Genomic DNA, 16,847 nt, shown 5'->3' with positions numbered 1-16,847 from the left:
TCTCTCTCTCTCTCTCTCTCTCTCTCTCTCTCTCTCTCTCTCTCTCTCTCTCTCTCTCTCTCTCTCTCTCCCCCTCCCTCCCTCCGTGTGTGTGTGTGTGTGTGTGTGTGTGTGTGTGCGTGTGTGTGTGTGTGTGTGTGTGTGTGTGTGTGTGCGCGTGCGTGCGCGCGTGTGTGTGCGTGTGTGTGTGTGTGGTGAAAACGCGGGCGTGCGCGTATCTCGCGCTGTGGTCGCGTTTTCTGACCGAGGACGGAAAAAACGCTCGCGATATCGAGGAAGGAAGGGGTGGTGTAACGCGCGAAGGAGGTCCTCGCCGATGGCGCGTCGCCTCCAGCCGAGCGATTACTTTTTTGTCGCTTAATCGAGAAACAGGGCTGCTGCTCTCTCGGCAAGGGGAAGAAGAAGAAGCTCCTCTCGTAAAGTTGTCTCTGTGAGGGAGCGTGGTAGCCACATGTGGTGGATGTCCAATCTACCCGCTCGGTGCAGAATTCTCGAAAACAGCCGCTGCTTCCCCTCGCTTCTACAACTGTTTCGTAATCGCGTAGGAAATCGCGAGTGAGATCATTCGTGAGAGCGCATTATATCATGCAAGGATGACGATTCCTTGTGAATGAATAAGGGAATAGAATTTTTTTTCGAGCACACTTTTTCGTTCTCGAGAAAATCGAGTGAATATTTGGATATATTTTTCTAATTTAATATCGAATGATCGATTCAGGAGATTAGATATTCTGTGTAAAATAAGCGAAAAAAGTGTGGAATTAATATTAAAGAAATACGAATTTTCTAGAAGAAATCGTCGATTATACAACGCCTCGATCATACTTTGGAAGTAAGAATTTAAATTAGGAAATTTTATTCCGCCCTCTTTCACTTTCAAACTTGGTTTCTCTCCAAAACCTAATTTTCTTGGGCGAAGAAATTTTACTCCTCCTTTTCACAAGCAATCTCCCGTCATAGCCCCTGTACTCCAAATAATACAAACACCAATTGGAAAAGGGAGTGCGATACTTGGAACAACTTGATAACGAATTTAACCATCTCCATTATTTCGTATCTCGAATACGAAATAAAGTATCAAGAAGTATCCACGATCTGACCGAGTCTCAAGAATTTTTCTCAAGAAGGGTGTGTAATAAAGAGAAGAAGAAGAAGAAGAAGAAGAAGAAGAACGATGAGTTCTGGCGATGTGCTGTGGGGCAAGGCACGGGTGGTAAGCTTTCAGGAATGCGCTCTTTCAAATTGGGACAATCGAGAAGGAATGCGGGGAGCTGGGCTGGGGAGGCGGGCAAGCAGTTTCTTTTCCACGGCTCGTGAGTCATCGTGGATGGCCAACAACACGGTCACGGGGAGGTATACCGAGGTATACATACCGAGCCTCTTTCAAAGCGATCCTTGTGCCCTTCCTCCCTCCATCCATCCACAACCGACTCCAAATACCAATACCCTCCCAAAACACCAAGGAACCGAAACCAATCCCCCCTTACGTAACCCCTCGCGCTCCACATTTCACCCGCGATGACATCCCACGACACTGGCCAATGGTGGAATTTCATCATGGAAATTTCGAATTTCCACCATTTTATCAATTTATCGTGTTTCGCCATTAGTAAGAAATTAATAACACGAAGAGAGTAAGTAAATTCCCAACATTCAAACCCCTTTCCACCATTTTCTTTTTTCGATTTTTCGCCACTAGTAATTGTAATATAATAAAATTAGAATAAAATAAAATATATATTTATATAACAGATATAATAAAATTAACACGAAGAGAGTAAGCAAATCGATTAAAAAAATGGAATCGAAATTATATATCTCTAGAACTATAACATTGAAACCCCTTTCCACCATTTTCTTTTTTCGCCACTAGTAATTGTAATATAATAAAATTAGAATAAAATATATATTTATATAATAAATATAATAAAATTAGTAACAAAAAGAGAATAAGCAAATGGATTGAAAAAATGGAATCGAAATTACTCGAACCATAACATTGAAACCTTTTCCACCATTTTTTTTTTCAATTTTTCGCCACTAGTAATTGTAATATAATAAAATTAGAATAAAATAAAATATATATTTATATAACAGATATAATAAAATTAACACGAAGAGAGTAAGCAAATCGATTGAAAAAATGAATAAAATAAAAAATAAATAAAAAAAATAAAAAAAAAATTGAATAAAATAAAATATATATTTATATAATAGATATAATAAAATTAACACGAAGAGAGTAAGCAAATCGATTGAAAAAATGAATAAAATAAAAAATAAATAAAAAAAATTATAAAATATAAGATATATTTATATAATAGATTACTAATAAAATTAGTAACAAAGAGAGTAAGCAAATCGATTGAAAAAATGGAATCGAAATTACGAACCTCAATCGAAAATATATATTTATATAATAGATATAATAAAATTAGTAACAAGAAGTAATCGAATTGAAAAATATATATATATATACCTGTCCGTTCCTCTTCCTATTGTCCTTACTAGAGATACTCCTCCTCTTTCTCGGGGACGCGAGACGCGCTACACGCTCTATGAGACCGTCCACGATCTTGATCGGCATCGAGGATATCGGTCACGAGTCGCGAACCGCTTTGCACGAACTCTGTCGCTCGACTGAGACGAAGCGAACAAGAGAATAACTACTGTTTAACAAACTACTGTTGTCGGGAATCGAGGAGTTTCGTTTCGACCTGTCCCAACCTGCACAAACGTGTTTCGAACTTGAAGGGGGGATATGCCAAGGGGATTCTTCGCGTAATCCCTCCCCTCCTTTACTCCATCTATATCATCGTAACCGCCGAATCATTATCGAAAAAAAAAAAAAATTCGTTCATTCGTTCGTTTGATCGATCACGAATAATATCGTCGTTATTTTTTTCTCGATCTTCCATCGAGTCGACGCGCTTCGAATACAACGTGGCATATGTGCAACAGTGGCATTCAATGGTTGATAAAACCTGTGATGAAAAGGCTAATTCGTTGTTTCGTATTTTCTTGTTTCTTGGCACGATACTGATACAATGAAAGAAAGACCGAATGAATTCGTGAGGATGATAAATCATTCCCTCTTACTATCTCGAACAACGTAGGAGGTAAACGAGGCTCGACGATGTGGAACAACGCGAAGCGTTATGAGGGATTCGAATCTTTGGATAAGGATAAGAAAAAGAAAAAGACGAGACGAACGAAATGGTCGGTTTTTGAATAATTCTCAGATCGTCACGATCTCGTCGAACTTTCATCACAGACGCGTGTGTGTGTCTCACTTTCTTCTTATTTTGTTTCCCCTCCCCTCCCTCTATCTCTTTCTCATAACGTTTGGCATGCGTAGATACGACGATTAACGTACGGGTCACGTGTGTAAAGCCTACGTTACGCAAGGCTGACGTATCGGGTCAACGACTTCCTTTTTCTTCGTACTCGAATGAAATGTGGGGAGGGAGGAGGGAGAAGAGAGCGAGGGGAGTGAAATAAGACGGTTGGAGCAATTAATCAGCTAAAAATAATGACGGAGTCAATGTTAAGAACGATACGATACGTTTATCGAGGTTGCGCTTTCGTGGCAGATCGTTTCCTCGTTTCCTTTAATTACGAGGCGAGTCCCCATTTTTTCCCCAAGCGATTTCTTCGAAAAATCATTTCTTTTTTTTTTCCGAGTCATCGCTTCTAAAGTTTCGTAAGAAGCCCGCATTCGATCGATAATAATAGTAAGCATTACAGACGATATCGAATCGTCGTATGCGGGCACCTTCCGAGACCGAGATATTATTAATTTATCGACATTCGATACGAGGAATTGTAAAAGAAACGTGTCCAAATATTCGTTACTTTTTTTTCTGGTATTACGTTAAATTCGTACGCGTCTGATATATACTGGGAACATGAGGAAAAGAGAGAAAGGAAATGGAAAAAAAAAAGATAGAACGATGGAATAAAGAGAACGTTGTTCCAAGAGCATATCGGCATTGAAACGTTTGAGGCAAGGAAGATTCGATACGTCGATACGAGCAAGCAAACCCGACCCGACAGGTCTCGACGAATATGGATGAATATAGGATTTATCGAGGATATCGAGGCGCAAGAATCGATAAATATCGCTCGCAACGATTTTGTAATCCACCGAGTAAAGATCGCACCGAGCATTCCATTTAAACCGGTAAACAGGCTCGGTGCGCAGGCCAGTAATGCAGGTTGCGTGTATATGATTTCTAGAGCGCGCGTAGAATTACATTGGACGAGAGAGAAGTAAATCTAAACGCGGTCTGTGTTAACCGGTGAGGTTAGGTGGGATTCGGTTAGGAATACACGGCGACACGATTGCGTTATCGAAAGGCGTATTTTTCGAAGGAGGAGTTGCCTGAAACTCCTTCCTCGCCGTATCTTTTATTTGAATCTCGCTTATCTTTTTCTTTTTTTTCTTTTCTTTTTCGGTTAAAGTGCCCGTCGTGACGACGTAATAACCTCTTACAAGCTTGTTACCATCATCACGAGTTTTATACGTGTATATCTCCTCTCCGCCGCGTATGTGTAACCGTCGATACAATTTTATTTTCGAAGAAATAACTGTAACAGTGTTTATCGGAAAAGGATCGATCGCGCGGTTCAACCGTACTCTCTCGAGTGGAAGTTAAAGAAAGAGAGAGAGACAGAAAGCATAGACCAACGCAAAATTTAATAGTCGAAGTTATGTTACTTCGATAAATTTATCGTTCCAAACATAATAATAATCGCGAAAATAATTGAACGGTCGAGGTTTATATGAAAATATTACTCGAGTATTTCAATAAGTGATTACTCGAGGCAACTTTTATTCGAAATTTTTACTTTTTCAACGAGTCGTTAATGCCCAACTCTGTGCCCTAGACCTATAAAAATAATTGTAATGATTTATATGAAAATGTTATTCGAATGTTTTAATAAAAAATTACTTCTTAAACTAATTCTTATTCGAAATTTGTAATTAATTACTTTTTTTCAACGAGTTATAATGCGCAACTCTAGACCTACTTCGAGTTAAGTTGCTTCGATAATTTATCGTTGAAAACAATAATAATAACCGCGAAAGTAATAGCAATACCAAACGGTCGAGGTTTATATGAAAATTACTCGAGTATTTCAATAAGTGACTACTCGTGGCAACTTTTATTCGAAATTTTTACTTTTTCAACGAATATCGTAATGCCTTACAAGACTTAAAATTTCCGAATTTCTGATTGGATATTATTATCGAATAGATATTTCTAAAAACTTTTTTACACATTTTTACTTTTCTTCCTATTCCTATTTCCCACCATAATAATTTTTACACAAGATTGACAAAATATCAATAGATATTTCAATTATTATATTTCAAAATTTATCAATAATGCAGTTTTTAGAATATATTCTTAAACCCGCCCCCCCCCCTTTTTTTTCTTTACAAAGCACAATCGACTCGAATCGAATGGAAGACTCGATGCTCGAATTCTCTCGACGCGAATTACCATACTTGTTAATCGTTGTTCCCGGCCAACATGCGGGAGAGAGCATATGGCGATCATAAGCCTCCCCTCCCCTCCCCTCCCCCTGATCCTTGATCCTACTCTTCTCTCCCACTGCACGAGGTTACGTGGCATATGTCGTTATATCCCCCCTCCCCTCCCCTATCTTTATTCTCTATTTCGATTTCTAAGCCTCTCTTTCGTCTTTCAACGAAATATCTATCTCCAATTCTCGTTTCGTTCCAATTTTTCTCGTTTTTTCTTTTTATTATTCTCGAGCTTCTTCTTATCCCTCCTTATATCTCCTTTATATTCCACCTTACGTTACGTTACGCAATAGCTCTAAAATATAATACTGTTAATTGCGTGCGTCGCAATTTTCCACCAAATGCAACCGCGACACGGATATCGCCACCATCATAGCCACGATTCAAGTCGGTAGATCGAGTAGATTTTTCCTCCCTATCCCAGCGGCACGAGCTTCACCGTGCCTGCCTCGCGGAGGGCGTTTATTTCGAGAGAGAGAAGATTAAGAGACCGGTCCCGTACTACGACCCTGTTCTCCCCGGTCATCGCCGTCACTCGGTTATGCAGTTTTTAACGGTCAATCTATAAATACACTCTTTCTTTCTGGCGGATCGCTCGCTTTTGGTAATGCTCGAAAAGTAATGCTTCGAGTCGATATATATATATGTATATACATACGTATATGTATATGAATATATATATATATATATATATATATATATACACACATGAGAAGGATAAAGGTATTAAATATTAGGGGAAGGTAAGAAGAAAAGTTTGTTTTTTTCCTCGATGCTGTTGGAATCTCTCTTCGTCTCCTCTTAATATCGAAATACGAGGCGCGTTCGATCGTTGACCCTTCGAGAATGGAGAATCGAGAATCGTGAAGAGAACTTGGCAGCTTGCCGTCCACGCAACGAGTCTGCATGCGGTGAGTGTAACTCGGCTTGGAGAGATACAGGCGTCGGTACGGTCGTTACCCTCGTTTCCCTGGCGCGATCATTTTTTTTTTTTCATCTTCTTCTTCTTCTTTTTTCGGCAAGGATCGAAGAGATAATCGAGGGGAGATGATCGAGAGAGAGAGAGAGAGAATCGTTTTTTCCAGAAGGCGAGGAAAATCGGGACGTATTTAGCGAGGAGGAACAAACGTGAATTTCGAAGAAAACGCGCGTTTCGCGTGTCGGTATGCAAGCAGCAATTAACATCGTCTTGCGCGAACTGCTTTGAACGAGGTAACGAGCGCCGATGAGTTGCCTAACCGGCGATGAAAGAACGATACTAGCGGGGAATGAATGAACAGGCTTGCAACCTGGATGGAAAGGAGAACTGCGGTGTGGCAGTTGCAGCGCTGCTTCCAATCATTCGTTCTTTTCCTCCTTCTCCCTCTCCGTTCGATACGAAGGGATACGAGTATCGAATCGGAGGAGGGATTTCGAACGTAATGGTATTCAGTTTCAAAGATTTCAATAATTTTGTCGTCAAGAAATTGCTTAACTTTGTTTAATTTGTCATCAAGTAGGAAAGAAAAAATTGACGAAGGCTACGCTGTTCTAGATTCTTTTCCTCTTTGAAATGAATCCAGAACGAGTGTTCTGGATTGTATTTCTCTCGAAATTAATGCTTAATTTCAAAGATTTATTTAATTTGTCATCAAATAGGAATTTCTTAAAAAAGTGACGAAGGTTATTCTAGATTCTTTTCCCTTTAAAACAAGTCAAGAATGAGTATTTTACTGTATTTCTTTCAAAAATTATGGTATTTCAAAGATTTATTTAATAAATTTTGTCTTCAAAAATTGCCTGATTTATTTAATTTTTCACCAAGTAGGAACAATCCCCCTCAAAATTAACGAACGCTATTCTAGATTTTTTTTCCTTTAAAACCAGCCAAGAATGAGTATTCTACTGTATTTCTTTCAAAAGTTATGGTATTTCAAAGATTTATTTAATAAATTTTGTCTTCAAAAATTGCCTAATTTTATTTAATTTGTTACCAAGTAGGAAACAATTTCTTAAAAAATTGACAAAGATTACTATTCTATATTCTATATTCTTTTCCCTTTAAAACAAGCCAAGAATGAGTATTCTACCCTAATTCTTTCAAAAGTTATGGTTCAAAGATTTATTTAATTTGTCACTAAATAAAAAACAATTTCTTAAAAAATTGACGAAGAATACGCTATTATACACTTTTTTCCCTTTAAAATGTATCCAGAATGAGTACTCTACCGTGTTTCGTTCGAAATTAACGGTATTTCAAAGATTTTATGAATTTTGTCGAATTCCGGGGGAGGGAGAAGGAGGGAAGGGAATGGAAAAGAAAAGAGGTTTAAGAGGTCTCCCGCCGAGGGACGAAAATATCCTCTGGAAAAGGAAACGTGGATAAAGTTTTCGTCGAAACGAGAATTCATTGCTCGTAACGCTGCAGTTTTTCCTTATTCTATTCCGTACGGATCACGATAATACACAAGAGCGAAAGACTGTCCGTCGCGTGTGTGTATCGAGTCGTGCACGTTCGATGACTTTCGTCCGATGTTTGAAAGGACGAGAGAGAAACGAAAAAAAGAACATAAAGGTTGGGTAAACTATCGCTTCGTCCTTCCTCCCCCCTCCTCCATCACCGTTTCCGTCCCTCCCGCTTTCCCTTTTCCCTTCCCCCTTCTTTCCTTCCTTCCTTCGTTCGTTCGTTCGTTCGTTCGTTCGTTCGTTCACGGGACAGGAATATTTGAATACAATGCTACCACGGCGTGATCGCCACTACTCTTTCGACGACATTGTTGCGAGAAGGGCACGTGGAAATAGGGAAGGGTTAAGGTTAACGATAGGCCGAGAATTTTGCAGACGTGGATTTATCTCAAAGTTTTCTCTCGTCGATCGGTCATCCGAAATGTATTTATCCACTTATTATTCGATCGAGAATGAGTCGGCGTGAAGTGAAACCGGCCACGTTGCAACACAACTCCGACTTCTCCTACTTTAATGCCTCTCGACCTCTAATTACGAGGTAATGCCACACGCCGCGAACAGACGCCGTTTCTCATCGGTTGTAATTTATAACCGTCCCGTTTTATATCTATCTGGCTGGCGAGCGACATCGCTCGAAACCGTAGGATCTAAACTAAGAGTTCTAAGACTAAAAACCGTAAGATTTGAAATTATAATATATCCATGTAGCAGAGATGATATGATATAATTCTCGATTTTTATCCGAGGAAACGAAGAAACGAGAGGTTGAAGAGGTTTTGGAAAGGAGCATACGAAAGGACGTCCGATGTTTTCCGAAACAGGGAATTGGGAGAAGGACGAAGGATCTCTCGGAATCTCTCTCTGGCCCTTCTCGAGACGAGACGAGACGAGACGAGACGAGACGAGACGAGAAGTCGTCCTTTGTGGCGCGTTCGTCGGAGGGAGAAGGGAGCGGAGAATAAAACGCTGAGGGCACGCTACGGCCCTGGAGCACCGGAAGTCCTCCTCTACACCCCTCTCCTCCTTCACCCGTCCCTCCATGCTTGCCTAACCTGCCTAACCCCCGCTTAATCGACGGTGTGTATCCTCCACTCGATTTCTATTCAGAAATTCACGGTCGCTTATTATCTTAGCGTTTCAATATATTTCCGCACGACTGAAACGACTATATTGTTGCGTATCGATCTGTCTGTCTTCTATCTGTCTTCTCTCTGCGATGCTGCTGTTGCACTTGTGATTCACCTTTTTTTTTTTTTTCTTTTTTTAAACGACGTAAGGAGCCATGTTTCCACAAAGGTTTCGAGGGGGAAAAAAAAAATAAAATATAAATAGGAAGTCGTCCAACATTTTCCCACGGATCAACGCTTCGACGTGGTGTCAATAGACCGAAACCCCTTCATCGTCTTCCTCCTCTGGAGAAAAAAAGAGAGAGAGAGAGAGAAAGAGAGAGAAGCTGGAACACCGGAAGAGTATCACGAGGATACGGTTTCTTAGTCAATCAACGAAAGATGGGGGCAACCGTTCGAACGATACGCTATAGAATTTTCTTCAAGGCGATCTCCTTTATTTTCCACAAGATTTCCTTTTACGATAGATAGTGAATATTATTTTAAAGAAGGTTATCCAATTAATTTGAAATTTTTATAGAGTAATTTGTTAAAATGAGAATTGAACGGGTGGAGGGGATGGGACGATTCGACGATTTTCGAGAACCGCGTGGAAAAAAAGATATGGGAGGAAAGTGGAAGGAAGAGGATCGCGGCGTGTCCGAGGATGCGTTACGCAAGAAACACCGGACTTATTCATAGGCGTTCCGCTGGCAGGGCAACCGCTTCGTTATCGGCTCGAAGCGATCTTCTTGAGCACCGGTGGAACGACGAAAGGTTCGACGTAACGATTCGTGTCCGGTACTCGATGCAACAAAGATCGCATAACATCGATCGTTTCGTGCAATTCGTATTCGTAACCTGAGTTTCGGAATTTTGTATGTATCGTGTATATATATATATATATTTGAATATTCCAACATTTCTAGGGGAAAATAAGTATGATATATTCCCTTCTATTATTACGTGAAATCGGTCGGTCGGGATAGCTATTAAAATACGCTTTGTTTCTCTACAATTTCTGCGAAAACGGTGAAAGTAGTAGGAACGAAAATTATTAGAAGACGCAGTAATAAATCGTGGATAAATGGAAAGTTTGAAACTTTCTTTTCTTTTTTCTTTTTTCCCTTCGAAAATTCCATATTTCGATCATTTTCATTATCGATCCGCATTATATACGAAGATCGTACGATTCGATGATACGCGCTTGCGCACGCGCGTGTGTTTCTCGTTCTATCTATCTCCTTCTATCACTGTCGCGATCGTCAGTGAAAGCTATCGCTAGGTGAACTCCCCTACTCTACACGTGTAGCACCTTGCTCGAATATCGCGAGAATTTCTCGCCCCGAAACTCTAATTGACCTCTCTCAAAATTACTCGGCTGCCACGCGCAGAAAATCTCTTAAGAAAATTTTAAACCTCGAAACAGGTTTTATGCGTGTAAAGTGTGCTGCCGCTCGGAAAGGAGCGTGACAAAAGGAGCGCGCCGGCTATTCAACGTGCCACCACCACTCGAGGGCTCGAACGAGGCCTCGGAGATCTTCTTTCGATCCTCAACGATTCCTTCCGTATGCCGTATTTATTATAAAGGAAAAAAAATTGGGGCGAAAAACGAGAAGCGTTTCCACAACGAGTGAAAGAGATTCAAAGAACTCGTTCAAAGATATTATACGACGCGTAATATACTTATCTATGAAATCACGAGGAAGGAGGGGAGCGATTGAAACGTGAAACGAATTTTTTCCCTGGAATCTTGATTTTTTTTTCCCTCGAAGAAAAATCACATCTTTTTCGTTCTCGTACGCGAGACAGCGGTGAAGATATCATCGAAATGTAATAATTGGGCGGGCCAGTCGAAAAAAGTTGAAAAGAATCGCAACGGTCGGAGCGCGAGGTTTGCGGCGCACGTGACACACGAGGGACACGCAAACCGTGTCCGAGAAGTCGAGTGCACCGAAATAGAAAGGCGGTGGGAAAGAGCGGCGCGTACCATGACCCAGAAAATTCAAACGGGACGCGGTGAAGCCGATTCGCGAAACGTCTCGTTTCTACGATTTCTTCCCTACGCGCTCAACATCTTTGGCCGAAAGAAACCCGAGAAACGACACGTTATTACACGTTATTATGTTATACCTCAACCTTGGAAAGCTTGAATTAAGCGCGGGGATCGACTGTCATTCCACTATTCGAGTCGAGATTTCACTTTCAAAAGCGCGTACTAATTTTCCACGAATAAACCGTGAGGAGGAGAGTGAAAATGAGTCGTTCGATTTTCGAACTCTCTCTCTCTCTCTCTTTTCGTGTACACGATTATGCGTTGCTTTGTAACCGTATCGTCTCGCTAATGTTCGTGTTATTCATCACCGATTACTCATCCACCGATATGTTTCGTCATCGGTCGGGAAAGATAGGAGATCGTTTGGCCGCGTACGCATTCAGGTATTCCGTGCAATCACGCATTATCGCGAGCAAATGAGAGAGAGAAAAAGAAAGAGAGAGAGAGAGAGAGAGAGAGANAGAGAGAGAGAGAGAGAGAGAGAGAGAGAGAGAGAGAGAGAGAATCGGTATCGTGTTTGGAAGAAGAAAAAAAAGAAAGGTTTTTGAAAATTTCATAGAGAAATACGATGATGACGAACGTACATATACGTAGCGTGAAATTCTTCTTTTACGTTAAATTCTCGAATGCGTATCCGCACAGGCGGATATACATACGTTCCGTGTTGCGTAGCGTAACGTAGAGTGCGCGCGAGAGAGTAGAAAAAGGGAAGAAAGGGACAAAAGAAAAGAAGAAAAAGAGAAAGGACGAGGACGAGGAGGCGGAGGAGGCGGAGGAGGAGGAGCAGCGTGTGTGTCGGTGAACGCGAATGTTGAAAGTATTCGGAGGCGAGTGGTAAAGTCGAACGAGGAGGAAGAGGATGGGTCCGAGATGCCGTTACTCGAAAGAGTCACTCGGGGCAAGCCTAACCCAACCGAGAGAATCGAGGATAAGAAGGAAGGAGGAGAAGGCTGAATTCCTCTTATTATTATTCTTCTTTCCATCGAGGACGAACACCCGAATGCTACTGACCTAATACGGTTCTTTTTCTTTCTTTTTTTTTCGCGATACACCCGCGAACAAAGTGAATGGACGTGGTCTAACGATATCTAAATCCTCGAGTCGAACGATGATAAATAGCCGTGATATAGCAAAATCCAGTGGATTCCGTTGGTTTTCTCGCTCGTCGAAATTCTTGAATGGAAAATTTTTTCCCTTCTTTCCCTGTATTTGAAATCATATATTACAATCATATTTACGTTTTACTCGCACCTCCTCGTATAAAAGCGTAAGTTGAGCATTTTTTCCACTGTTACTTTCGCAACGAGTTAGCATGCGAGCAGTGCGCTTCTTTAAGACACAAGCAATCTCGAAATATTTACGAAAGCCGAAACTGACTTAACGATTTGTCGTCATAGCGTGATATTATATTTAAAAAAAACTACGCGAGTAGGCAAAAAAAAAAAAAAAAAAAAGAAAAAGAAAATTTCAAATATTTTTACGTGTACACTTTGTTTGCGAGACTCGTGGAAATTGTAAATAGGTCAAGCTTGTTGTCGAATATAGGTAATTCGATATATTATATCGTTCAAGGTGAAAAGGCTCGAGAATTGTCCATAAAACGTTGACGGTTACACCGCTATTCGTAGGAAAGAGATAAGCGAACGTCGTACCAAAGTTCTTAGCAAGGCATCTTAGGTGTCACGTGACAGTGTTTTTTCGATTCGTAACGTACCTGCATTGGTGACAACGCTAGCTACTCGTAGCCAGGTCCCCATCTGACGTTTTTACAGTTAACCACATGCTGTGATATAACCATACATACGCGTACAAGTAATGTGTATATACTTTGCATTCGACTATTTCTAACAAGGAATATTCCATCTCTTGGTTCGATCAAATTCTTCGTTTCGTTCCATCGATCCTCGCATATTAAACGCGTTTGATTCGTCATTGTATCGTTTTTATTGCACATATAAAATCAAAGACCAACGGAATGCAGAAGACCCGAAGATCCATCGACATAGAGTTTTCTCCCCTCGATGACCTGGAATTCCGAGCAACGATCGATTAAAAGGACTTTGTATCCGTGGACGTGTTCGATTATCGATCCTATTACACCTATTTTCATACTTGGTTATTTTTCTTCTTTATCGGAAATAGATTGAAAGAGACATCAGAGACTAGATTTATTTATAATCGCGTATATAGAAAATCTTATTTTTATATCGTCCAAAGCCTTGTATCTATGCCGTGTTTTTTAATATACAGTATATAGAACAAATTTGTGAACGCGTTTAAATTATAAGCGATCGTTTCAACGATCGGTTCCAAACAAATGTTGGAACGAAAGAGCCAAGCCTCTCGATCCTCGAACCCTGATAAACTTATTCAGAGGTCAATCAACGCATCCGGCTTTAATTAATTGCCTTTGGTTACTTTTAAAGAACCTGTATCCTGTCGATCCGACAACGGCACATAAAGAGCGACGATAATTCGACTCCAGGGGGAAGGTTATTGCCGCAGGAAACGGTCTAGGCAATCCGTGTTATTGGTCATCCAGGGAAAACGCTTACACGTTATTCTCTAATCTAAATAATAATAAGATAATAATACGATACAATCAATGGGCAAAATATGTATCTCGAAATAATTTAAAACAATTGAACGAAATTAAAAAAAAAATTTGTTTGACAAACGACAGAATTTTTTTTCTCTCTCGAATAATTTTATATATTGCTCGTTCGTAGACTTCGTATTACGAAAACAGTTAATACTATGCGAGTCGGTACAAACAAGATGCTTTCTCAGGAGTTTGAGAAAGCAGGTTAAGTATCTTACATACTTAATTTGCTTCGGCTGCAGCCTGTAGAAAACCAGAGCGATTTTTGTCTATCTATGTATCCCGATTCGAGTCAAACCGAGTCAAGTCGAGTTGGATCGAGTTGAGACGAGGGATCGAGTTTACGAGCGTTTCTGAGACCTGAGGCAAGGCTGGCTGGCTATCGCTTAGGTATGCGCCTGCAGCTGTTCTAAAATTCCAGCTGGGATTGGCTTCTTCGATATTTTCGAATAGCGGGTTATACTTTTCACATGAATAGGTGCAGGTATATATTGTATTTTGACAATGAATTTTACAAGAATTGAAAAATTATATTTTTGATTCCTAAAAACAAACGAACGGTTTAAATCATCTTTTTAATTAATACGACTTGCGATATGTATATTTTCTTGCATACCTTGTTGTATTGAAAAACCTTTGCGTATAAACGATTGGTTGAATATTTGATCGCGGGGGAAATACTTGAAATATTCGAACAGTTAAAGCTTGTGCGACTCCGCGTCACGAACCGACCACCGGAAGTAGGCGTAATAACGAACTCCCATTGCCTATACGTGCTGGGAATACAATAACATTGTAGGCTACGCACAAAGGTTTCTTTCCCTTGCAACGGCTACTTTAGGATACGCTAATCTCACGCAACATTTTTTCCAAAAATATTGGTTGAATAACATGAACGTACTATATAGCGTATATACTATACCAAACGCTGGATAACTTTGTTCGATCGATCACCATTGATCGTGAGAAAATCATTGAAATCATTTTGCACTTTTGTTTATTGAAATATTAAAAAAGATTGGATTCGTTAGTATTAGATTAATAAGACTCGTGAATATTAAATTAACAATACGAATATGATGATGCAAATTATTTCTTCTTTTGAAATCGAGGTTATAAAAAGAATTATTTCAATTTTTTTACAACTTTCAATAAAAGGCGAAAATAATGTAATCATTTAAAAGATATTATAACTTAACGATCGACAACAAATTGTTTATAAATATATGTAATATGATATATGTAATATATATATGTTTGTATAGAGCATGGATGCTACAGCACTACAAATTCGTTGATAGTACGATATTGGCATCCAGCGATGACCTTCACCTACCGATATTATACGACATTAACCCATCTTTCTTGCGGAATATGAATCAAGCTTTATAGTAGGAAACATTTATTTTGCAAAAATTTGATCTTCTAACAAATAATCTTTTAAGTAATTTATGATTATGATATTTGCGATTATATTATATTTTTAGATCATGAGAAAATATTTATTTAAAATGTACTCTCATATATCGTATACTATATCATATCGTGATGATTTCATTCTTGAAAATATCATCGTGAATAAAATTTCAGTTCCTATTAATTCACAATACAATACGCATAAATATTCATTCTATGAATATATATACATCGAGTTTATTCATTCAAAGATTAGTCCAATCGCGATAGACTCGACTATGGAACATTATAAAATAAACTTACATTTTCAGGCTGCGACGATCGCCTTTGCCGCGGTACACAGAAGAGCGGCACGCCGCTTTCTCGCTTCTTCTCCAATATAGCGGCTTCCGGGTCTTTCTACCAACACAAAAATAAACGAAATTTTCTCCACTAACACACTATTAATTCAGCACGCACGTTTCAATTGTATCTCTACGTCCTTCGCTAGTTTCGATTCTCTTTACACATATTACTAACTCGCACAGGACGATCAACAATCGATAAATATCGTTATGAAACACGTTGTCTGAACTCACGATATATTTTATCGTTAAAAAAGTAATTATTTCACGACTCACAATCACTTACACTACAAATTGATCGAGCTTCAAAATCCTTCGATTCGAGATTGAAACTCGATTCCTTCGAAGTAGCGATCCAACAATGCGGCGTTGTCATCGTCATCGTTGTCGTTTCGATTACACATCTCGATCTTTTTTTTTCGATCGATTTCCTTTCCACTCCAAGTACAATGATGATACGATTGCTCTTTTTGCGCTCTCGTTTATCTTTTAATTTTAAGAATGTCGTTTATTATTTTCCGTTCACACGATTCATAGGCGTGTTAAGCTCTAACGACGCGCTGCATTTTTAGAGAACCGACGTGTCCGCCTCTTTCAGAGGGTTCGTCAACCCGGACCTGGCGTGTCGATTCGTAACCTTCCTTCAGATAATATCGAAGTATATATTTCCAATTATTATTAAATAATATATGTTCAAGATTTTAAGAATAGACAAATAAATCACTACGACAATTGTTTAAACAAAGAAAACATATGAAAAAGTTAAACAGCAAAATGAAACGCGATACACAATACCACGACGCTAACAAGTTGCGCGTCGCAGAACAACTGAGTTCGCTTCTATTACGACGGCCACGAAGATCCCCACTCCATTCTACGTCGATATTCGCGTCTCTTCGAAACTAAAGCGCTCGTTACGAGGATAAATTGCCGACAGTTAAGTATAAATCAAATATTTTTTTTATATATATATATATATATACATATTGTATGATAATATAATAAGTAATATAAATTTTTTAATTTTTTCTTTTTTTCTTTTAAAATACTTTTAATTTAAAAAAATTTGATATTTTACAACGTTTATTTATTAACATTTAATATTATACATGAATTAAATAATGTTGAAAAAATTCTTAATTTTTTTATATATTTTTCGTAATATTTTTCATAACTGTATGAAAAATATCTATAACATTTATTCTAGTTTGATTCATTGTGACCGTAATTCGACAAATTGACTCTTTGTAATTCGGGTCAGGCATGTCTGATTCTTTAACAAGAATTAAAATTAAATTAGAACATCGGTTTATAATCTGTATAA

General features: G+C 39.1%; 1 protein-coding gene across 2 annotated transcripts in view; it reads right to left on the bottom strand.

Moving 5' to 3' along the window:
- LOC122719737 (signal-induced proliferation-associated 1-like protein 2) overlaps window positions 1-16,308 on the bottom strand; it is a 28,518-nt gene extending 12,210 nt beyond the window's left edge. For both annotated transcript variants that reach the window (XM_043945849.1, XM_043945851.1), the window contains exons 1-2: window positions 15,810-16,308; window positions 15,483-15,578 (exon numbers count right to left, since the gene is read on the bottom strand). In XM_043945849.1, the coding sequence (XP_043801784.1) occupies window positions 15,483-15,578; window positions 15,810-15,905 (192 nt within the window). In that variant the 5' untranslated portion in view covers window positions 15,906-16,308. The remainder of the gene's footprint in view (window positions 1-15,482; window positions 15,579-15,809) is intronic.
- Window positions 16,309-16,847: the final 539 nt, after the last annotated feature.

The sequence above is a fragment of the Apis laboriosa genome, unplaced genomic scaffold (assembly GCF_014066325.1).
Source record: "Apis laboriosa isolate Shangri-la unplaced genomic scaffold, ASM1406632v1 scaffold9_cov152, whole genome shotgun sequence".
In the NCBI taxonomy this organism is placed as follows: Eukaryota; Metazoa; Arthropoda; class Insecta; order Hymenoptera; family Apidae; genus Apis; species Apis laboriosa.
The sequence above is the reverse complement of the archived record's forward strand: the minus strand, read 5'-3'. Positions and strand labels throughout refer to the sequence as shown.